The sequence below is a fragment of the Melanotaenia boesemani genome, chromosome 11 (assembly GCF_017639745.1).
Source record: "Melanotaenia boesemani isolate fMelBoe1 chromosome 11, fMelBoe1.pri, whole genome shotgun sequence".
NCBI lineage: Eukaryota > Metazoa > Chordata > Actinopteri > Atheriniformes > Melanotaeniidae > Melanotaenia > Melanotaenia boesemani.
In genome coordinates, this window is record NC_055692.1 from 22,423,219 (window position 1) to 22,448,444 (window position 25,226).

The 25,226-nt window shown below is 36.1% G+C and overlaps 1 protein-coding gene across 5 annotated transcripts in view; it reads right to left on the bottom strand.

The window, feature by feature from the left end:
• Positions 1 to 25,226, bottom strand: part of mctp1a (multiple C2 domains, transmembrane 1a) — a 135,630-nt gene that overhangs the window by 64,375 nt on the left and 46,029 nt on the right. For all 5 annotated transcript variants that reach the window (XM_041999776.1, XM_041999774.1, XM_041999775.1 and 2 more), the window contains exons 2-5: positions 21,238 to 21,358; positions 4,471 to 4,613; positions 2,001 to 2,080; positions 850 to 961 (exon numbers count right to left, since the gene is read on the bottom strand). In XM_041999776.1, coding sequence (XP_041855710.1) covers positions 850 to 961; positions 2,001 to 2,080; positions 4,471 to 4,613; positions 21,238 to 21,358 — 456 coding nt within the window. The remainder of the gene's footprint in view (positions 1 to 849; positions 962 to 2,000; positions 2,081 to 4,470; positions 4,614 to 21,237; positions 21,359 to 25,226) is intronic.

The following is a 25,226-nucleotide window of genomic DNA, read 5'->3' on the forward strand; positions in this document are numbered from 1 at the left end:
ATAGAAAAAAATGCAATAGTATAATTTTGAAATGTACATAATGTATTATTATTCACCATCATCAGAATTGCTTGGTTATTTAGTTTAAAACTGTTTTTTTTTATTATTTAATTTGAAAATCTAAAACTTGTTTTACCATTCTGTGTCAGTAGATGGCAACAGAGATAATCCAGCAGTATAACCTTGTACTCATTCTCTTCACAGTTGGAGAAATCCAAAATGATGCTTAACCTAAATAGAGTTTATTTGTTCTGTCAAATTGTGGACTCTCTGAACTACAACACTGCATAAGCAGCAGAATTAAGACATCAGATCAAAAGGAATAAAATATTTCCCTCCTGACTCCCTTTGTTCCGAATAGAGCATGCAGGGGTCCAATTAGCCAAACAAATAATGGAACAGAAATAAATACAACTTTGAAACATTGAGCGTGTCCACAGAGGCATGAGCCAACATAATTAGGAAAGCGGATCCAGTGCTCTTTGAACATGCAACTTTTCCACACAACATATTAATTACACTTGTGTTTATACAGATATATTAGCTGAGTTGTAAAGTTTCCAATAACTAAGACTAAATGAAGCCAGCACATTCCAGTTTAAGACAGCTTGCCTGTTCATCTGTTATATGGAGACTCAATACACCACCTAAAAGCACTGTTACTGAACTTTATCAATAACCTATTTTTTAATCTGTTATTGTATATTAGCTTGTTTTGTGTATTACTGAGCAGGTGGTGATATAGAGCAGTGCCTTTAAGACATGGACGAAAGATTCTAAAGAATAATAAGAATATCTACTTTACATGGAAAAATATGTACAAACAGACACTTAATATAGATTTCTTACAGTATCCCTCATGTCTCCTTCCTTGGGTGACAGAGTGACAGCTAATTCCAGGCTGCCCAGGTTATGTTCGGGGTACTGTGGGTCTTTTAGGTCCAGCGTCACATCCAGCGTCCTACAGAGATGAATAATCAGCCATAATCACATAAAAACCTGCACTGAAAGTTATCGCTTGAATATTGTACTTTCATATGCACATACTAGAACATTCCAGTAATAAATTCTAATTTTTTTAAGAAAAAACTAATTCAGTAAAGATATTCACCACTTTCATGCCAACATGAAAGCCACACAGTTTCTCTACAGTAATTATTTATGGCATCAGATAAACTTTTAACCAGTAGATAACTGGAGAGACTAGGAGATATACAGATGGAAGTTGTTAATGAAACTTATTTATCAGGTCTAAGTGTATTGTATACTGTTGTTCATAATTTTTACAGCAAAATGTTTGACTTGTTATATATGGAAAAGCACTGATCAAACCAGTCATGTTCATAATAATGACTCAGTACATTATGTATTCCATTAATCTATGACTTTGCCCATAAGCTTCACCTGTGATTTTCCTACTGTTACATGACAAAATGTACCCTGCTAAATGTCCGGTTGCTCATGTGGCTAACTCTCTGCATTGACACTTGACTGCTTCAATCTCCAGTTAAAATAAGTAGTTTTTGTTCTGAACTTTTTAAAAGATATTTAGTCTACATCTTCATCTATATGAATTCATTTTTATTAGCACAACACAGATGATTTTGAACAACTCAATACTCGACAAATGACTGACTTTTGATTTCTTTTTAATGCACATTATATACAATGTTTGCATCATGTACCTGTTGGGCTTCATGAGGGCTACAAGATAATAAAAAGTCTACCACTAGAGGGAAGCCACAGACCATATTTGATCAAGATGACAGCATCAAGAACCACAAAACGGTGGTTGAAGACTGATCTGAGAGTGGTTTCTTAGCCTCTTTGTTGAATCTTGACAACTCAGTTTTTCTACACGTCAGTCATCAGGGGAATGTGGTAAACAATAAAGCACTTCACAGCTGAGACTGCTCTTTAGCTGAGAGGAAAGCAAGAGAATAAGAATGTGTAAAGTGTTGGTGCAAAGAAAAAAAGTGATATAAAAAAAACATAGAAACCTTTGGTGTTCCAGTGACTCCAGATAGAGATATGCCGAGCCCATGAAATCATCCTGAAGTCCAAAGTCATAGTCAAAGACCTACAAAAAGAAAATCAACAGTCAACAGAAGACTGTCCTGTTCGTGTCTGACATTATTTTCACATCTACATATTCTGACATTATTTTCTATCGAACTTTGCATGGAAATGAAGCTTGTATCCATGAGGGCTTTTAACGTTCATCTTAAACAGATTGGTATGCAAAACTTTGGGCCCCCATGGGCAAAAATCGTGTTACTGTGAGTCGTTTTGCGAGTAAATTAACTAAAAGGCAAGTTAAAGATGAAACAATCTTTCCAACATTTTCAGACAGATGATACATTATTTCTGAACAATCTTAGAAAAACACAAAGAAAAACAGCATCCAGACAAATAGAAGTTACATCTGTGGAGGGTTAACAAGGTTCTCAACAGTTTTAGAGGTCATGACCCATTCACAGTAATTATTCATTAAGGAAATGGTAAAGCTTAATAGATATGGCTCTTCCTAGCAGTTGCTTAGCAGTGTGAAATAAAAACAAAAACTCATTAAAACCTGCAAAGCAGAAAGCAGCTTTAAGAAGAGTTTCAGATACAGCATTCTTTAGTTTGTAATTTAATTAAGAAATTAAAGCTGACAGCAACAGTACGGTCAAGCTCAGTCACATTTATTGACGTAGTAAGCTATGATGAAAAGTCATTCAGTTTCACAAAGGTCACTCTTTCACGAATAGTTCATCAGCAGAATTAGTTTAACTTTGATTTAGTCTGGGAATTAGATCACTCCCACAATACCACAGAACAGCCAACATGACAAACAACAGAAATATATCAGTTTATTGCTTTGCACAACAAACTATCTTCTTTTTACTGTCCTGTCTTGTCATTTTTTTTGGTTTTTTTTTTGCTATTTTTTTTGCTAAGATTCCTTCTTCTCTCCTGACCATTCATACAAACTACTTTTCTTTAAAAAGTAGGAGCCTTTGGCATGCTTTATGTTCACAAACCATTAAAGGATACATGAAACATTTCATGTCTTCAGATTTGTGAGCATATCTTCATTCTAAGAACAAGAACCTCTTGCTCTATTCAGGTAAAACAACTAGCTTTCTATCAGCGGTTGCCATGGTGAATCCAGGTATCGCTCTGTTGATGATGGCTTTTTGTCGTGGTTTCCAACTCAGGGTAAAGATACTCAGATACTGATATGAACCAACTCAAAGCAGTTGTTCTGAACCAAAAAGTTCCTCAGCTAATAGTAAGTTAACACCATGTTTATTTTTAGACTCATAATTAGCTGGACCTCTTTTCTGGAACAGCCCCAGTGCTTGTTTCAGAAGTCTTGTAGTTAGATGCTACTTTACAAACATAAGCTCTGTTCGTCCAGTTTTTTAAATACTGCTTTCTAAATTAAACTTAACCAACATTTTACCATCTATATTCTATCATTTACATTTATCCTTTGGTTTAATCTGGAATGTTTTTTATTGTGTGTATGAATGTGTATATTATGTTATTTTTGCCTTACACAGTTTAACAGAGAACCTGTTTCACTTTTGGTTTAGTTTCTAACAGCAACTGTCTAACAGCAACTGTAGAATTGATTTGAATGTTTACTGATGATATAGTCATTATTTAGTATAAATCAGTGGTCCCCAACCCTGGTCCTCAAGGCCCACTATCCTGAAGGTCTTAGATGTCTCCCTTTTGCAACACCTGATTCAAATCAGTGGCTCATTAGCAGATTTGTGCAGAGCTTGTCACACATTTAATTTGAATCAGGTGTGTTGCAGCAGGGAGATATCTAAGACCTTTAGGATAGTGGGCCTTGAGGACCAGGGTTGGGGACCTCTGGTATAAATGACCAAAAACATCAGCAGAATAAAATGTTCAATATTTTCTGAACTTTTGTTGCTGACCAAAAAAAGCAACAGTCCTTCTTGGACTGAATCCTTGTAGCTTTGACTATTTCTAGAATGAAAGCCACCTTGAAGTGTCAATCTCCTCATCACTACATCATATTATGTAGAAACTATCACCCTTCATAGTCTAGCAGGCGCCAACAACTGCCTATTAATTAAGCTCATTAATGATGCCTTTGCTGCATGGTGTCCTTAAAATACATCCAAATGCCCCAGAATATCAAACAGCCTGCTTTACAGCATTGATCACACCTGGGAATGATATCAGTTAATCAAATGCATTTGATTTATAGCACCTGGCTGCAGCTTGTTTACCCTTTTAATTTCTATAGAAATATGAAATAGGCTTTTTACTAACTACTTCTGGATTTTAGCTTAATTTTGGTCAAGTGAACCATTTAATGGGGAACTATTATTTTTCATTTTATTTCATTAAAGTAAGCATATATTTGCTTTATTAGTGAAGTTTAATCAAAGCAAGATGTGTGGATTAAAGAGAGATGAAAGAAAAGTCCAGAAACTGCTGTACCTTGACATATAGGGGATCCCTCAGGGTTTCCACCAGAAGGCTCACTCTCTCATCCCACACTGGGTTGAGATTTTTATGGATGGTCTTGCTTCTGAATACCTCCTTCCCTGCAATTTTAAACTTCACATATGGGTCACTGGTCCCTAGGGGCAGAAGATACAAAAACAGGAACCAATAATAAAGTATTAACCGTAACGACTATATAGCGGTACATGCTCTTTAACTGACAGGCAAAAGAATTATTAATAAGGAATAAGGTCATCCTGTTGTATTACTCCTTAATGGGTGCTTTTTACATTTTGTTTTACACATAATTTTTGTTTTCACCCATCGGTAACCTTATAAACAATAAACAATCTAACAATAATTTGAAGACCCAACTTATGTCATGTGATTCATGTTCTCTTGTGGTCATGTGATTATTACCTGTTTTAACATTATACCAGACAGTACTTATTTTATACCACTAGATGGTAGCATTAATGTAAAATTCAGCTCAAACGTTCTTGAATTCATACACGTCATAAAAAAGCACAAATATTCACTTAACCTATATATGAACTACATACATTCACATTTATGTACTTAGTAGGATACATGAATCTAGTACAATGAAAAACTAATTATTTATTTTCTCTATACACCCAATTTTTATTATAAAGACCATGAAAGGAAAAAAAGGAAACGCTGAACTTTACTTCTGTCGATTCTAGTTCTGCCTAATTTGAATGTCCTGTTCCTCAAGGTTCATAATCGTGACAAAACCCGAGTCAACTGCTTAGATAGACAATGGTGAATCAATAACCTTCTGTTCAGCAGAGTCAGACGCAGTTAAAGGGACGTTTTTTCACCTTTTAGTTTTTAAAAGAGAGCAACAGAAATGTTTCACAACAGAGAACAATAGTAGGTAGAGCACTCATTTGTAAGGCAGAGAGACAGAACCATTGGGCTGTTTAAATTATAACTTTAATGTTTTATGATCGACATGCTGCGAAAAAACTGTAGAATGTGCAACTCAACATATATTTATACTGAAGTAAATTTAGGGCAAATTCTGAAAAGTCAGCTTTATTACTATCCACAAAGGTACAGACAGTAAGTGCAGAGTCAATACACACTTTAAATAGTTAAATATATTAAATGTATTTAAGCCACTTGCAAGGACGACGTATTTACTGCTGTTTAGTATTAATTTCTGTCAGTGAATACTAGCAAGAATGTGCAACACTAGTGATCAGAATTTGAATGAAACTTGGTAGAGATGTGTGGCAGAGGACCCCAGAAGAGTTCCATTGAATTTTAAAGACGTTCCAGAATAATCCATCTATTTTTATGCTGCTTATTCCAGTTTGGGTTGTGGGGAAGCTGGAGCCTTCCCCAGAAATTAACAGGTGAGAGGCAGGGTACACCTTGGATAGGTCACCAGTGCATTGCAGGTCCATAATAATTACTTTTAAAAATCCAAAATATATACACATATTTTTCTTTTTTTCTTGGTAAAAGATGAGTTGTACAAGTACAAGTGTCTTGCATCTTTCCCTTCATCGCTCTCATCCAGTGAGTAACTTCCAACGTATCCCACCAAGCTCACTCTTCTGGTGACAATATGTCTAGTTAATTGATGTGAAAATTAACACCTTTTCACTACCTCTCCCACCCTTTCACTGTGTAAATTTATAGTTTGTCCCTTCTGTACACACATAATATATTCCATGTTTCCAATGAAGCTGTAAAGACAGTGTAACAAATTGTGGAGCTCTGCAGGCAAATTTGGGCTATAGTATAATTCTAAGCCATATAAATAAAATCTAATTGAGTTGTGAGAATAATGAGTCGTACCTTCCAGAGACAATGCATCAAAATGTGAATGTTTTAATTTCATTTTATTTTTATTGTTCTATGGATCACAAATTAGTATCATTTTTAGCAACCACAGCAAGCATCATGAAAGAGAAGGGAATGTTTTTATCAAGCAATGATTCGTACACACTCAGTGCACAAGCAGTGCCTGTAATTAGTCCTTTTACAACAATATCTTATAAAATGTTTTAAACATATAATGTCGCAATGTGAACCTGCTCTGTTTTCTGTTTTCTTTACAAGATATAAGATAAAGTTGATCAAAGCCTGACTTATCATTGTTCATCACATTTGATCGGTTCATTGCCTTCATAAATCATAGAAATATCAAACTACCATATGATGAAGTGAAATGATCTATTTGGTACTTATTAAAGTCTATAAAATAATAATAATGCCAAGAATGGTAATGGTTATGTTGTTAAAAGAATGAGAGCAAACAGAAAATGACTGGTTTTACAGTCAAACACAGGAAGTCAGATGCATACAGCAATATGTTCTGTCAAGTATTCCAATGCACAGTAAGCCCAGTAATAATTTGTTTTTATTAAAACAAGCATCAATCAAACTAAATTTTAAAACAAACCACGATCTCTGCTTTGCATCAGTAAAACCTGCAGATTTTCAGCTGCTAACTAGCTTTGCTGTGAGAGCAGTAAACTAGCTAGCCAACAAAAAACATCTCAATTTATTCATATTACAAAAACAAACAAAAAAAGAAAACAACTTACACCCTCATGTCTACTACACTCATACATTCACACACATATACAATGTATACTCTTTGTTTGTTGTCCTTGATAAAACACTGCAGGGTTGCAACAGCTGGTGGACAGACATGACGCAATAAGAAAAAGAAAAGACAGCATATATATTTGGCAGTGTTCCTCAGGTGAATTCCTCACAGAGAATTATGTGAATGCAAGCATTGAAAAAAAAGTAAGTGGCCGAGATTAAACTTTATGTAAGAATACACGAGATGATACTTTAGAAACAAAACACAAACAAAAAATGCTCTCAAACCACATCAGAGTCCAAAGCAATTAATCTCTAAAAAAAACTAAAAAGCCCTTTTCTATAACTCAGCCTCTTTCTCTGCCCTCAGGGGGTCAATACCCCCCAGATGCACATCACTGACTCTGCCAGCTTTATGAGGCCATAAACACTTGCAGGCTGAAAAGTATGAAATAGAATTGGGCTGGAGTTTCAGGAGGCGATGGCTGAATATAACCAAATGTTGGTGCAGCATCAAAAGAGTAATAAAAAACCTGTTTTCTTGGAAATCAACCACCATTGTGAATGTTAGTTATAGCAGTTTCTTTTTTTTTAATTTCACGTATTGAGAAAGTCCTTCAGAGAGAAATGATGCATGTACCAAATGGGGACTGCAGGGTGGATAGGTCAATAAGACCTCTCAACCTATTGTGAGATCAATAAGCTGTACAGGAATGAATAGTGATTGGCTTGAACACCGAAAACGCCAGAGGGAGTTCAATACCGTGAGTTTAATGGAGTAGTACACAATGGACGTTTGTCCACCTTGCAGGCAGATGGCCATGAAATGGAAGTGTGGGTGAGGTGTGTAGGAAGAATGAAAGTGTCATCCATTGATAAACTAGCTGAGTGTTAAAATGATGATAGAAAATTATTCAGTGTCACTGGAGAATTTGGTTTCTTTGTTGTGGCTCCCCTACAGTTGTGGAATGAAACACGTCACTATATATGAGAATTTCTTGTCGTGCTGAAGAGATTGACACATTCAGAGGCCACCAAAAATGACAAAATAGCAGAGAAACCTTTGAAAAGCTGCAAACTAGACTTTGATAGCAAAAACTGGCCAAACATTTCAGCTTGAGAAGAATTTGTTTGCATGCGGCTTCACCTGTGAGGCAGAGACTGTATATATTTTTAAGTAATAGCTTAGATAGAAAACTCTGACAGAAGACATAACACAGATGAACACTAGTTGTTTCTATGCTGAAACAATCTCATGATTGCACTGACTTGCGAGTTAGCAAGTAAATCAGTGGATCTGAAACTGGGGGATGGCCCTCTCCTGGAAATGGTCTGGTCTACACTCCACACCACTTGGTGGCAGTAATGAGCCAATTTGTTTTGCCAACCACTGAAAAACATCAAGAAGAAGAAGAACTGCAGGACAGAGATTTAGGTTTACCAAACCAAACTGCATCAAAGAGAGAGAGAGAGAGAGAGAGAGAGAGAAAGTGAGAGATGGAGACAGAGAAACAGATAGCTGATATAAGAAGGCATATATCTTGTTCTTGGTTTTACAGTAATATGAAAAAAGACTTCTTCTTATTACATCCCCTCAAGTCAGTAAGCCACTCCAGTTTTTAGCATAAAACCTTTAAGATGAAAACCTGTCTGATTATCACCAGCAAGAAATGCAGCTAAATAAAATACATATTAGCCCTGAACCAGAGGAGATTAATGAATGATGTTAAACGGCCCATTTTAGACACGTAGTTGGAAAGCTGAATGAATTAAATTTCCAGCTTCGACCAGAGCCCCACATGATCCACTTTTATCAACCTGGACCCAGGCCATGCGCACCTGTTATGATTTCAGGCATAGTCGCAAATGGTGATCAATCATTAATCTTGATTAATTAATTTGTAATCTGACCAATATTCATACATCTGACCAATAATATATATATCTATATATATATAGATATATATATTAGGGCTGTAAAAATAATGCATTAACAGTGTTAATTCATGTAATTAATTGCGTTAAAATTTTTTACGCAATTAATGCATGCACGGCATGACAAGCCCCCTACAGAGAATATAAACCTAGCAGAGCTCTTAGATCCAAAGACTCTGGTGCATTAGTCCACACCGAGTCCAGACTAAACATGGAGAAGCAGCATTTAGCGGTTATTCTGCAAACAAGTGGGACAAACTGCCAGTGGAGATTAAACTTTCACCAAATGTAGACATTTTAAAATCCAGGTTAAAAACATTTCTTTCCTCATGCCTATGCATGAATTCTGCACGGTAACTTTTTAACTTATCTTGCTTTTAATCATTTTATTGTAATTTATTATTTTGATTCTTGCTATGTGTTGCTGCCTTTTACTATTTCTTAATATCTGTAATGGTTTTGTTTTATGTAAAGCACTTCGAATTGTCCTGTACATGAAATGTGCTATACAAATAACCTGCCTTACATACGTTATTTCTCTGTTATGATGGCAGGATGTGGAGAACCACAATGAGAAAGATCAACTGGCTGGCTCTATGGATAGAACGTGAGAATAAACACAGCATTAACAAAGCAACTCATGGACGTTGCCTCCACAGAGAATGGCAGTTTTTTAACACACACACTTTTCCCGGTGAGAGGGTTCCACACCCCAGCTGAGCTTTGGACCAACGCGTCTCCTCTAGTGACTCTCTGGTCGTCTCTGTTTGCAACTGCTGTCAGTGATCAGCTGATTGGCTTTTCTCTCATTGTATTTGTTTGTGGTTCAGCTGAGAAGGAGGAAACTACCGGTTCATGGTTCATATATTTACCCCGAAGTATTGTTTTTGGCAGGACCTTCTCTAACAGCTGTAGAAAGGATTTATATTTCAGCTTTGCAGGGGTGCATCCAGAAAAGTTCTCATGGGTGCCAGGCAGGAACACTGATCAGGAAAAAAGTTTAATCAACAGGTGTTTACTGTGGGTGATGCTGCTGTAGGACTTTTATCATTGCTGCACAAACACTTACACTTCAATGATAAAAGGAAAATCCTGTTTTTATCCAGATCATCAGTTTTATCAGAGTTTCTACATCAATGATATATGAATTCTCAAAGATGATGTAGAACATGGCAGAAATGATTTAGAACAACATATAGAAGATTACATGCTGCATTTACCGACCCTTGGACATCTGACGTTTATCCAAGAGAAGGTCAGTTAACAGCAAATATTTGTAGCATTGGCTCGTTCTGTTGATACAAAACAGTAAAAATGGGCAAATTTCAGGCATATAAAAACTCATGAATGGTGATTAATCATGATTAAACATTTTAATCATTTGACAGCCCTTATATATATATATACACATATATGTAAGGGCAACAAAAAAACACATAATTTATGATTTACATCAAGGTCTTTATGCATTCATTTGTATGATGCTATTAAAACTAAACACAAAACAGGATGGCACTGCCCCTGAGTAAAAATAAATGTGTATGAGAACACACAGCGGCATACACAGCAGGTAACTTTGCCCTGGCTGTGGTACGTAGCCACATCTAAAACCATGTGATAGACTTCCTTTGTGAGTGGCTTTTTGTCTTCTCGATAAGCAGCTGAGAACATAATCAACCCCACATTTATCTCAATTGAACACCTTATGGGCAGTGACCATAAAACTTGATAAAACTTAACAGCACTACCACAAATAAACATAGTAAATTGTGATGGCTTAAAAGGCACAAATTAACAATCATCAGTCACACTCTTTAATTACAGCGTGAGCACATACTAAGTTTGTGGTTAAAAAGTACAAAGTAGGGTTTTATTGCTCAGGCAAATCATGTCTCAATTGCAGTATTAAGAGCTGAGGGTGTTTAGAGAGAAAGAAGATGACTAGACTGTATGAGTGTAACTAAAACAAGCTGAAGTGTACTCCACCACAAATTTCCTGATATATTTGTACACTTAGACTTTATATTTTTACACATATTATATCAAACTTGACTTCCCCTTTTACAAATTTTTATTATAAATGCTTTTCTCCCTCACTATTTCTCGTAGCTGAGCTACTGCACTTCACATCATGATCTTGCACACATATGTTAATAAATTATGTGTGAATTCAAATTTAATGTATATGCTTGTGTATGCATGCACCATACATAAGCTAATACACTGTATTTGTTAAATATGTTGAGACGCCTTACATGATCTTGAATAATGACTTCTAGTACATGCTTCACTGCAGATGCAACATATCAGCTAATGGTAAATGTTCCAATAATAATACAACACTACACTACAGATGCAAATGCAGCAAACTATAGGCTGAAGTTAACAACAAAATTATAATTTTTTTTATCAACAGTGTTTGGAATAAAGCTGGTTTACCAGTGAATACCCACATTACAAACAGCAATAAACAAATATTTGTCCAATTTATAACACCAATATGGCAGTGTGTATCCATATACGAACCACATTCAAAGGTTACACCCCGGTTATAAAATTAATTACCAATCATTTCTTTAATTAATTAACAATAACTTTTAAACATATAAAAACACAGAACAGATTTTAAAAAATATATCAATTTTCTGCTCTATTCTGTCTTTTCTGCCTTTCTCCTCTTCATGCAACAACTTATTTTCTTTCTAAAACTATTCATGCTTTTCTCTCTTCAGGAAACCACATTTTCCTCTGGTACAACAAAAATAAAAATTTGGAACATCAAGTGACAAAAATGAGCATATTGAATATTGTGAATATCTGGTTCTCAGAAGGATTTTGTTGTTCAATGAGCAAGTGTTTAGTAATCATTATAAACTATTTTTATAGTAGGTTTGCATCATGATACACAAGTTTGTTCACTCAGACTTAGACAGACTGGTTCCATCTGAATAACAGCGCTGTACTAGGAGAATGCAAGTCAATTCATTCAAAACTGCCTAACAATATTCCAGACAAATTCATGAGCGATTAAATGGATTTCTTAATTTCACACTTACAACTAAAAACCTGTGAAGGCAGATAGTGAACTTTGTGTCCATGTGTCTGCAAATAACGAGACATTTACTGCACACAATTACAATCATAGTCACTTTGTTCACCAAATAACCACTGCAGTTGTGCTTTACCATTTGATTAGTGTTAAAAATCAACATGCATTAAAGTAGTTGTATGCACTAGGGCTGCACAATACACCTAAAATTGACCTTCATTGCAATATAAGCCTTTGTGATTTACATATTGCAACAAGTGCCTAAACTGTGATAAATAGTAGTCCCTACTGAGTATTCATGCTCTGTGCACGTCAGTGGCGAATCAAATGGATACCTGCTCCTTGTAGATGCTAACAGCTGTGGAACTAGAACACATGGAGTGAGCATTTTGATGGTGGAAGGTAACGAGAGGCGAGAGGAAAATGTGGATGCAGACGAACTCGTGGCTAAACGGAACAGCACGTTTGCTATTTCCAACTGTGTTTGTTAGAGGAGTGATGGTACTCTTCAAGACATGTTAAAAACTTGTGCCAAACACCAGGGGACACGCATTTAATCTCTACTGCTGCCTACAGGACAACCACAAGGATCTATAAACGAATCCCCCACACAAGTTTTATGTGTTGTGACGCCACCTTTATTTTGAGTCCTAATTACCTCATATCTGCAGACAAGGACAGCGCTATGGCTATCTAGACTGTTGACGTTAGACCAGTGGTTCCCAACCTGGGGTCTGGGAATCCCCAAGGGGGTCCCCCAAAGAGCACAGGGGGTCCCTGAGGCTTTGAACAGTCAGAGCTATTGTGATTAATGTCCACACATTGACTCATTTGAAAAGAAAAAAAAAGTAAGGCTATACGTTGTTAATTTAACTTTGGCTTTATCAAAGGACAGGACTCAGCCAGAATACAGTATTTATGGTTGGGGGAAAAGGTTGGGAACCACTGCGTTTGACAGTGGTCCATTGTTACTGTTGAGGGCATTTAATCTGGTATTATTAACGTTGTTCTGTTTTTCATATTAGTCATCGGCCCATTAATGTCTAAATGTCTAAAAAATCGTCCCATTAATGTCTAAACTAACTTCATCTGACTCATCTGGCTCGTGAAACTTCTTTTGACAATCCACACCGCAATATAAAACAATTCTCCTTTATAATTTATCAAAAGTTCATAAAGAAATATGTTTAAACTTTTGCAAAGGCTGTCAGTTTTCTATTTTATCTCTAGTCTTTAGGATGAAGGACACCATAGTACATGATCTGTTTGTGTTGCTGACCAAATTTTTATTAAGAAGAGTTACTAAAATCTAGCATTATCTAAAACATGCTACTTATAGCACCAGCTAGTTCAGCAGACGTCTGTGCATGGTCATATCGTCATCGCAACTTTCAACTTTTATCTCATGTGTTTTCCTGATATTGTGCAGCCCTAGCACCTGATGCCAGCGCACAGAGCCATGTTGTGACAGAAAAATTCCATTCCATGTACGACTGCGCAAAACAGCGAGCCAATAAGCATGCAGGTGAGGGAGTATTTCTGATCTCTGTGCACAAACTCTGTCCTACTTGCATGGGGCTCTGATAATTGCTGTTGACTATTATGTAGCAGCAGCTATAGTAAAATTTTGAAGCATCGGTAGCAGGAGTTTTAATTAAATGTCAAAATAATTAAATCCCTATGCAAGGGTTTTTGTTGATGACTAAGTAGTGAAATAGTAATACCACTGCTACAGATAAACTAGAATAATATGTTTGTTTGGGTCATCATCTGATCTAATAAAACTAGTCATGTGACACTATTTTCATGAAAGTTTTTTTAATGAGCCAGTGAAAGTTATTCTTAGTGAGGGCAGGATGGCAGGGTGAAACATGATAATTCTCTTTTTTTCTCATTAACGTATGAAAAAAAAAAAACTGCTTCCTCATTTTCATTATCAATCTGTAGATACTCCTTTCACACTCATGATAAATAACTTTGTCAGTGCAGGACAGAAAAATGGCTCTGAATTATTTATTCATAATACATGAGCAGGTAATTACATTTCAGCTTTTGACAGAGTGATATTAGGCTCTAAAATTAACCACAAGACTCGTAAAAAAAAAAGTGACACCACTGTAGTAAAAAAGAAAAATAAAGACCATCCTTTAGATTTCTCTTATAAATCACCAAAAAGAAAAAAAAATCACAATAAATATAACATCATTTGTGATATGTGGAAAGAATAAACAGACATAACACTTATGGACATTTTCAGAATCAAGAGAGAATGAATATGGATGAGAAATCTCCTGCTGATAACATTAGAAACAAATCAATAATGCATCATGTCTGTGTAAATGATGATCAGACAACCTGGTTGTTTCATTTTCAGAAACTAAATTAAATTAAACTCAAGTCACAGAAATGTTACTATGAACATTATTTGCCTGAATTGTTAGAGGATTTAAAATTATTTACACAGCAAGAGTGACACAGATCTTTCCAAATCAATTAACAACACTGCCACTCACCACATCAGCAGGGGTTAGTAGCATGGTGCACTACACCAAGCTTGTTTCTATACAACATCTTCGCATAATTCCTATTTGTGTAAAAAGGCATTACATAATCTTTCATCCATAAAAAACCTTAACTATCACAGTAAATAAAGAAAAAACTTCATTTCTCCATGAGAGATTTAAAAACCTTCACAATAACTTCAATGTTAATTTGTTCAGTTTATACTTCTCTCTCTTGGGACTCACTGCAGCCTTAATAAACACTGCATGAAAAGCCCAATAAGAGTCGGCTTACACTCTGACTGTCAAAAAGTCTATTATTAAGAACCACAACGTAGTGGGAGCTCACTGATGCTTGCTATGAGATGTGAGCACAGGAAAGAAGAAAAATACAGTAGAGCCAGCCATAAAACCTTCAGTCATGCTTGAGCAGCAAACTTTGAACAGATCCTAGATGCTGTGTGGCTGCAATTATGAGTGTGCATGTGTGAGTTCACAGGCTATATGTAGTGTCAGGACTGATGAATAGTCACAGCTCTGGGGTTTCCTATTACCCAGAATGCAATCGGTTAAAAAGGATGCACTGAGTGAGGATGAAAAGACAAGGCACTTCATCAGAGACAGCTGCGTAGTAGCTTCAAATCTGCACCAGAGCAACTACAAACAATTGCACGCTCCATTCTTCTGCAGCTCTATGCTAAGAATAATCTACTTTCCCCTATTATGTTAACCCCAAATGAACCTCCACTCGGGAGTAACAGTCATGAAAACAAAGGTATGAAGCAGCCTTAAGTGTGACTTCTTGCTTCATACACTTGAGGTGACTGAAATAAAATAAAGCGCTGTTGAAAATTGCATGAGAAGCAAGAGAGTGATAATGGGGACATGAACAAAAGAGCATATTCACATTTAAATGAACTTTGAGTAATTTGAGGATTAAGAACAAATTATTATAAATGTTCATAAGCCAATATAAACACTGCAAATGTACATGCACTGGTATACAGACATGCAGCTGGTGTTTCATATTGGCTGTTGGAATATTTGATTAGAACTATGTATACAAGTGTAAACATCACTGTTGCAGTAGTCTGTTATGGATCACTTATACGCCTGCTGCCAGTCTGTAATTTGTTTGATTTTTCTGCTGATTAGCTACAGATGTGAGGATCTGATATGCTCTCTAAATAACAATTTAGAGAGTTTTCTTCTCCAGATTGAAAATTCCACCGTTAATTAAACATTCATAAAAAATATATTTTACATATTTTCTAAAACTGCTGGAATCACATCTCTCTAGATTACTCAAAATCCTAAAACTCTACAGGTCATTGGACAGAGGTGTTTACACCAACAAAATTCAAAAGGAACTAACACCCAAGAGGGAATACATCACATTTCCCAAAATATCTGATGGGAAACTGGTTACTCTCAGCAGGGTGTGTGAGTGCTATGAAATAAAATTAAACAAGTCCTTTACCATAATATACAAAGTGTATCCTGTGCAGTATTTTGGGCTCTGATGAAAATTAAAATTTGAAGACCCCTATCTTCATCTGTTAAAAATGTACAGTAATCCAGGAATTCCATGATTGTCATATCTTCACTTTTTGCAAACAGTGGAAGATATGGGAGGATACTGCCTTGTTGCTGACACTATGCTGTTTCTAGCTTTAATTTTAGTTGTTTAGCTTTTGTTAGTTTTAACAAATTAGTAATGATTAAGGAGTGATGCTGTTAAAGTATCAGATTTCCTTAATTCTCCAAAATGTTTTCAAAGTGTCAGATCTATAGGAAGATTTATAGGTCCCTCTGCTGACTGTAAAGACTTTTACTTGCATAATGCATTTACTTAACCACAAAAAAAAATAATTTTCTAAATTCCCTGAGCTTGATCTGCTGCTTACAGGTCATTGCTGGTCACGATGACCTCATCAGTTAAGTCACCAACCAGTCTGTATATTGCTGGCAAAAAGCGATCATGTTGACTCTTTTATAACTGCATCAATTTCATGTTTGTAAAATTGATACAATTGTTGTTGTTAAGCTGTGTGTAAGCACGCTTCCCTTTTTATTATGTCACCATGGTGAATTTTACTGCGTGTGCAGTTATTTCTGCCCCCTTTTTTACAATAAAAGGATACACTCCCCAAACAAACTGTTTGCACCGTTTTGTGATTTTTCAATCATAAATTAATAGACATGGTGATGAACAACAGCAAAGCAATAGCAGTTTCACTTAATATTCAAATGACGCACTGATTGAAAGAGTAGAGAAAATTGAATGTGTTTCATATTGTGGTGTAAGCACTGAAATGACTAAATGAATAAATAACAGAAGAAACAGTGACTATCAACTATAATTTAAATATTGTTCACACAGAAATATTTTGATATGTTTGAAAAAATAAGGTAACTATTGATACATACACACAGACCATCTTGAGGAAAAGCTCATGCTTAAATATAGCAATTATATCTTAAGCCATATGTATGGATGAAAACTGATTATTCATTACAGCACAGAGTCCTTCCACTTTTATTTCTTTTTATGTGATTTACAGAATATGAACCAAAGCCACCACATTGCAAAACTCATGAAAGGTATCAAACACAAACACATATAAAAATGTACCACAAGTTTGAAATGGTGGAGCTTCTGTCAGGCCCTGGACATCTGGCAAGCTTCTAGGTGCAGACAGAGGGTAATGTGTTTTCATCTGAGGGATGATAGCTAAGGTAAGGTTGGGGCTCCTGGGACACAACAGGATCATGGTGATAGAGGATAAGGTAAAATTCAAAGTGAGGGTGCTTGACAGTTTAAATTAAATGGTTTGCAATGATAAGTTTGAAAATGGAAAGGAGTTACATACTGTTTTTCTTTGCCTATAAATTGTTATGACCATCACGATCCTCTTATTCAATATAAATCATACATAAATGGACATTTAAAGAAGCAGGACGAAATATAAAAACATATATCGAGGATAGGCTCTTCTGTATGAGCTAAAATGTTATAGTACACATTGATGTGTTTTTCACATTTATTAATGTGTATAATTTTACTATAAAGCAATTATATTAGAGCAAGCTATTGTAAAGTTGCTTGACTTGTTAAGAATAAAGGTTAAATAACAACATTGTTAAATTAATGTGGTTGGACCCAGCATGCTACAAACTAGTTCTATTTTTTTTTTTTTTTTTTAAACAGATGACTCATTTTCACTTTGTCTTATGAAACGGAGGATATTCTGCTTTAGGCTCTTTGTCCTGTATCGGTATTATCCAAAACCTCTGACCACCATATCAAAAATAAAATTAAAGAAGTGCAAAAAAAATTGAAGTCTACCTATAATCACTAACCTTTACATAACTACAACTTGATTGAGGAAAGAGGTATGTTACATAATCAGTCTATTTTCTATAAAAGCTAAGGTCTTAGAGTATTGCCTGTTAATCATGTTGCTGGCCCAAATTCAGTGTCCAGCCACTTGTCTGCAGTGATCAGTGAATCCCAAAGACTCAAAATGACAGCATGTGCAAGCTCAGCAGAAATACAAGAGCAACTCAAAATGCTATATGAGGAGCATGGTGAACAGGAGCGGATGCATTAGTAAATGCAGTTAAACTCTACAGTTAAGTAATACTGATGATGTTCAATTAGATATGATAAAATTATAAATTATAACTGTGTCTATTACATGCCGCATAGGTAGGTGACTATATTTATTAGTAATTTATGGTTATAGAAAAAATGGAAAGGACTGATGAACACACAAAAGCACATTTAATAGAAGAATAAAAAACAGCTATCACAAACATGGTCAATGGGATTATAGTCGGTTCAGCGTTAAACATTTGCTTATTCATTGAATTAAAGGTTAAATTGATATTCAAAACTCTTGCAAAGCTTTTTAATGAGTTGTTAGTGAATCTCCATCTCTAGAGGTCTCAATTGACATTAATTAAATTATTATATAACAGAGGAGTGCTTTAGTGGAACCTCGGTGATGGGACATAAGGGAAGATAATGAGGAACCAGATGCACCCTGTCAGGGAACTTTTCTCCCACCCTCTTTTGTGTTAGACTAGATGATCTTATCTCTGAGTCCCTTCAGCTCATGAATTTGGATGGAATTGTAAACAAAACAATCCCAACAAAATAAACTGCCAGAACATTAAAACCACATGGTACCTTGAACAAAATCCAGTCTCTGTGAAAACATGTTGCTATTTTTCATTTCTACCAACCAAAAGTACATGCAGTCTATGTTTTTGTAAATGCATATGTACAGCGTGTGCATCCCTTCTCAATGTACAGCTCAGCTGATTTCAAGTGACAAGTCTTTTATATTTTACAGACCCCAAATATAATGTGTTTTCAAATGTTAACTAGGTATTCTGTTTTCTAAATGTAGGATATTTTAAACACTAATACTAAAAACTCCCAATATTTATATGCAAAGAAATAGAAGTGTCATGATAATCTCACTAAAGTATGCAACCAGTCTTTCTCTGTACCTTGTGTTTTCTTCTCATGTTATGGAGACAGGGTGGCTGGCTGTACATGTTCATGATGTGAATCTCAATAAGAGCCAGCAGCATTCTTGCTTACCATGCAATGCATGAACCCTATTTATCAGAAAACAAGGTTTGTGAAACAAAAGGGATAAGATTAGACAACAAATGGGTCTTTTTAATAAGGGTTCCAGATACTTTTTGTTTAAAGCAGCACTACTCAACTTTAAAACAGATTTTAACAATTAGGTGCACCCTAATGAGGCTAATTCAGCATCCATCTCATATCCTGTCTCTTCTCTGAGCTCTCTCTCCAGCTAGTAAAAGTCAGTTTAATGTTGACTCTTCTTTTATCTCTTGCTCTCTTGAATCAGCCATGGTGTATATTCAAAATGGCCCAAGTGTTCATATCGAGTTGCTGGTGTGTGACACAGTGTCTTAAAGCAAAACACAACTGTCACGTGATGCTGGTAAAAAAATATTGAAGTGTGGTTTCTCAGCCTCGGACACTGCAGAGCAACAGCAGATCCATGAATGTGCATAATTAATGTCAGTATGCCATTAAAACAAGTGAGATGAACAGTTTTAGGTCAGAAATGTGTGTAGTATCGATTTAAAGATAAATGGAACAGCAAAGGAAAAAAAAAAAACAACTAGTAATTCAGCAAGCCTGTAGAGTTTTAGCAAAAAAAACTTGAACATACAGGATTGTTTTTCATGTTTTTCAAGCCATCATTGGCTCATTTAAGATAGTGGGTCAGAGTCAAACTCATAGTAACCTATGTGAGAACTACATGTCAACCATATCCCAATGATATGTGAATTGAACTTTTTCTTTTTCCAATAAACTATTACAACAGGCATTCCAGCACATCTTAGGCCTACATACCCTAGAAGAATGACAAATGACAAAACACCAGGCATTGCAACACTGATAGTCATTAAAATGTTGTTACTCAAACAATGTTTTTTGGCCAGCGTATTTCTGTGTTATCTTCCTGGTGCTCTGTCTCAAGCTCTCTATAATGAGCTGTCTTGATGGGCCCCAGGAAAGATAGGTGAGCTCATCTCCACCTTGCTCATTATCTGGGTGGTTAGGAAGACAGGCAAAATGTACAGGAGAGAGTTAGGATCTTATTCTGATCTGTTGCCATGGTCGCTTCTGCCACTAATGAGACTTCATTGTCCATTACAAGTCACTCCAGTGTCAGAATGCCAGTTTTATGGAAAAATCTCTGCTTTACTTGTTTTTGCTGGCTTGTGTCAGCACTTTGAAAATCATAATCACCAGCTAAAAGAAGACAGAAAGCTGTTTGGACTGCAGTTAAAATCATCAACCCCCTCTTTATTCAGCCTGTATGTAAAATTAATGTTTTCTTTGGGGTTTCATTTAAATATTCATAACAAAATGCAGAAACCTATACAAGAAGTGTGTTTGCTTAGACTAAAGGTCTGGTTTGCACTGCCTAGCACACATAGCATTGTTCTTAGTGAAACAATGTTCTAGCATAAACCCAAATTCTTCTTTTGCCCACTAGATGCCCAAATACTGTGCTGATGTGCTCCAAGTAATTTCAACTGAATTCACATAAATAATCAAATGAGACGCCATTCACGAGAGAGCGAAGGACAAATGAACTGATTACTATAGGCTAATACATTTTCTAATTTCTCATTGTCAACAATTCCCATCACAAAAACAAAAGCAATATTTACCTCTTTTCAGAATTAATGTTCTGTTGAGTGTGTTTAATGGTTGAGTTTAGTACAGATGCTCAGACATTTGTTTGTTTACAGCATAAATACCTCACAAATTTTCAATATCTGGGACGAACCCTGATCAGGAGACTAAATGAAATGCAAAGCAGACTTAGGCATGCAGCCAGTCTTTGTTAATGTTATCAGTTAAATTTTTATAGCAAACGATAAAACATAGAAAATCACCAACGCTATCTTTTTAAGCATGAAACATTTTATTTGTTTGAGGATGTTATCATTCTGGGCACAACACTGTGCAAGTAACAATTCAATTTAGAGGCAGAGAAGGAGACAGGGATAGGATGGCTTTCATTTGGTGGGATAGATTGTCTTGAAAAAGCTGTTCACATTGTCTGTCCACATTAACTTCCATACTAGTAAGGTAAAAAGGAAAACAAATAAATCTCTTACCTGTTCGATCTCGAATGGCAAGGTTTTTTCCTTTCTTTAGGACAATATCCAGCTGGTACATGGCTGGACACGGAGGTTGAGGCAGGAGTTCTGCATTACTAGGCCCCACGATGTTGATGCCCTGTGAATATAAGAAGTTTAACGGTTATACAAGTTGCACAAAACATCAGACTCTTCCGCATTCAAACAATGGCCTTTCTGTGTGAAGTTTGCATGTTCCCCCCATGTATGCCAGGTACTCTGGCTTTTTCCACCGTCCAAAGACATGCATGTTAAGTTAATTTGGTGACTCTATATTCTCCCTAGGAGTGAGTGTGAGTGGTTGTTTGTCTTTGTGATAGACTAGTGACCTATCCAGGCTGTACCCTGCCTCTTGCCTGTAAATTGCTGTAATCTTAAACTGGACTAAGCAATATAGAAAACGAATAAATCATAAATAGTATATTTCATGTTCCAAACAAACGACAGCTACTCTGCTAAAGCACAGCTGGAATTCAAAGCTAAATGGATATTTTTCCTGTGTTTGTACTCAAACAAACAAAACACTTTGTATTGAGATTCAATCACTATGTGATTTTACACATAGTGTATACTGCACAAAATAACCGTGATAAACGTAATATCATGATTAATGGCCTGTACTTACATAGCGCTTTTATCCAAAGCGCTTTACATGTACGTCACATCCACCCATTCACACACACATTCACACACTGATGGCGGAAGCTACCATGCAAGGCACTGAACCATGACCCATCAGGAGCAATTAGGGGTTCGGTGTCTTGCTCAGGGACACCCCGACATGAGCTCTCTGGGCCGGGATTGGACTGGTAACCCTTAGGCTGCAGGACGACCACTCAACCCACTGAGCCATGTGGGATCAAATGATGGTTTTTTTCTATAATCATCATGTGATCCCACAGATAGAGATTTATGTAGTTCATTACTATTTTTCTTTGTGCATTATACTGTATGATATATGTTGCACAATAAACTAACAAGAACCAACTGAAAGCATGCAACCTCCTCTGAGAACCTTTAAGCATGACTCTCTTTGACAGGGTCATCTCTTTGGCTTTGTATGTCTCAAGTTCAAAGCCCCCACTGGTTATGATCGTAGAGCATCTTTGTAAGCAACACGATGATCCAAGCTACACACAGATCCACAACAGTGTACTTTCTTACTGGATGTTCCACTATGTTCATTTATCTCTCATCTTCAGAAGACATTTTGTGTGTGGGCATTCCTGTCATGTCTCACCAGCTATCATACTTGGAGAAGAGGCTAATAATAACTACAAAAGAAAAAGCTAGAGGCCCACGGGAGACTGCAAAGAGGCTATCATGTTAGCAATATAAGAGCAACTCTTATTAGAATGAGGCAGAGGGATCTTCAAAGAGTTAAAACAGAGTGATGATGCAAATGATAAAAACAAGAAAGAAGAATACCAGAAAAACTCCTTATGAACAGTCATTAAAACACACTCCTCTTGATAAGCTGTAACATTTGTAGCATTTTCTGTTAACTGTTTACAACACTGTTGCCTTTCAGGAACATAAATTACACAAACAAAATCTATTTGATTTTTGTACAGTCCACAAAAATTCTTGTAACAACTACAAAAAGGCGACCATGAAAAACCCCATGTGAACTGAATCTGGAAAACAGAATTGAAATTGATGTGCAAGGCAGCTGGATGTTCTTGATACTCACAATAAAAAGAGAATGTAACCATCTGGTACATCAGATTTAGTTTGGAATATCAATTTAACACTTGATGGTACCAGACTATGTCATGGTCTGGAAGTTATAGTTACATGTTTTTCTGTGAGGTATCATTTTTATATTATTTAATCGGTCTGTTATTGGATTTTAAGTTCTGGTCATTTTCAAAGTTCAGGTTGTTTTATGTCTGTTAGTCTTGCTTCCTGATTTTTTTTTTTTTTTACATTTATCCCCTTGTGTATTCTGGTGTGCACTTCCTGCTTCTCTGTTACACCTGCTTCTCAGTTGTTGATTGGCACATTTGCTCCTCATCATTAGTCCCTAAATCTAATCTGCTTGTTTCTGCCTGGCTCCCATCTCAAAGTTCTGCAGGTAGGTCCTTCCTCTTCTTCTTCACCAAGGATCATAACAGACTGTAAAGCTTGATTTTCATTTTGCATCACTTCTCCTTTAAATAAGTAATGCCCAGCTCCTCTTTCCCTGAACATTTTGGAAAATCCTAAGTCCTCTCCCTGGATAAATTAAGGACCTTGTCACAGACCAAAAGAATGGATTTTTTTTTACTCTAAATCTTAGAAAATAAAAACAAAATGCAAGAGTAATTCTTATTCATCATGGAACACAATTCACCAGAAACAATCATATTTACAATCATATCTAAAACAAATGTAATAGTTATCTATTAATTTTCCATGAGTAAAGAAATCAGGGAACAGCTGCAGCTCAGAAAAGTCCTAAGGAATAAAATATGAGACACACAGGAACAGCAGTTGTGTGGTTGGATGGGATAAACTTGCGGTCAATGGAGTATATGGGCGCTGTAATTAAACTCCATGTGAGTGTGTGTTTTTGTTTGTGTGCATGTGTGTGCTTGCGTACAGCTAGTAGGACTGCACAAAAAACACAGGAGCCCTGTCTAACAAACAGAAAATAAAAGAGACACACTGAGCAACACAGCTTTGGGTCGAGACTTGGAATAGCACAATGATTAAAAACGTTATACAAATCCCCAGAAACGCAGTGACCACAGAAAATGCCACTACAAAAAAATGACTTTTTTTTCCTTTGTAATACCACCATGGTTAAAGGCACATGGACACAAAAACAAAAAAAAGCACGATTTAAAACAGTTATCATACAGCACACACTGTTTCAGTAAACAAGCATATACATGGGGATCAGAGCAGTATCTGCTAAAACAATACAAAAGATAAAGACAAACAGGCAAATGAGATTCAAATGTTAATGCTGTGCACAAAAGGAGGGAAACATGGAGTTAGATACTAGGATTAATTTCAACAGACGTGCTTGCAGATTGTTGAACCAGCCGTTTTGCTCACTGACCTTGGTCTGCACTTTGTTACACACTAAGAGAAGACAATCCATCCCTATGCTGCCCCCTGAGACCTCAGCCCTCACCTCTGAACACTGACCCGGTCAAGAGAGACCCACATAGTATACACACAGTGAGAATGACAAAAATGAAGGAGATTAGAGAGGAAGGGAAGGAAGCCATGGTCCACCCACTTCACCTGCTTTCTGTTTAATGAGTCTTTGAAGTTCACAGAGATGTAAAGCACAAAGCAGTACGTTTAAATGCGCATTGACTTTGACTTGAAATTTCTTTGATATATGCCCCCCAAAAACTTGCTGACCCCGTTGAACACTATACCTACAAAATTCATCTTAAACTTAAAAAGATCATTGCTCATGTGTGTGTGCATGCTTGCATGTATAAACAAGTAGCACAGTGGAAATGCAAGAATCTGGCCTCACTGATCCAAAGTGATTTAACTGGCAGAGTACTTTATAGATACATGAAATAATCCCTGGAGAACAACAAAGCAAAGTGCTTGGGGTATTTGGATAAAAACGTGCAGCCTTTCACAAAAAAAAAAAAAAATCCATCTAACTGAAATATAAAATGACTTTATTGAAATAACATCCAGCATTATTTTTAATAATAACTTAATTTTATTTTGATTGAAAAAATGGGGTTTATCATTCTATTACGATTGCAATGTTGCATCTTTAAATGTAAGAATGCTTACCCTTTCTTGCAGAACACCATTCATTTTTGTAACAGTCAAAGAGGTAAACTATTAAAGGGTTAGGAGTAGATTATATGGAAATACTGCAGCAAACTGTAGCCGAGCTCTGAGACAGTGTTAGAAATCCATGCAAACCATTTAGTCAAACAGCCTCACTTCTATTGAGTCTGAAGCACCTTAATTAAGTTAGACTATACAACAAAAGTCCCACA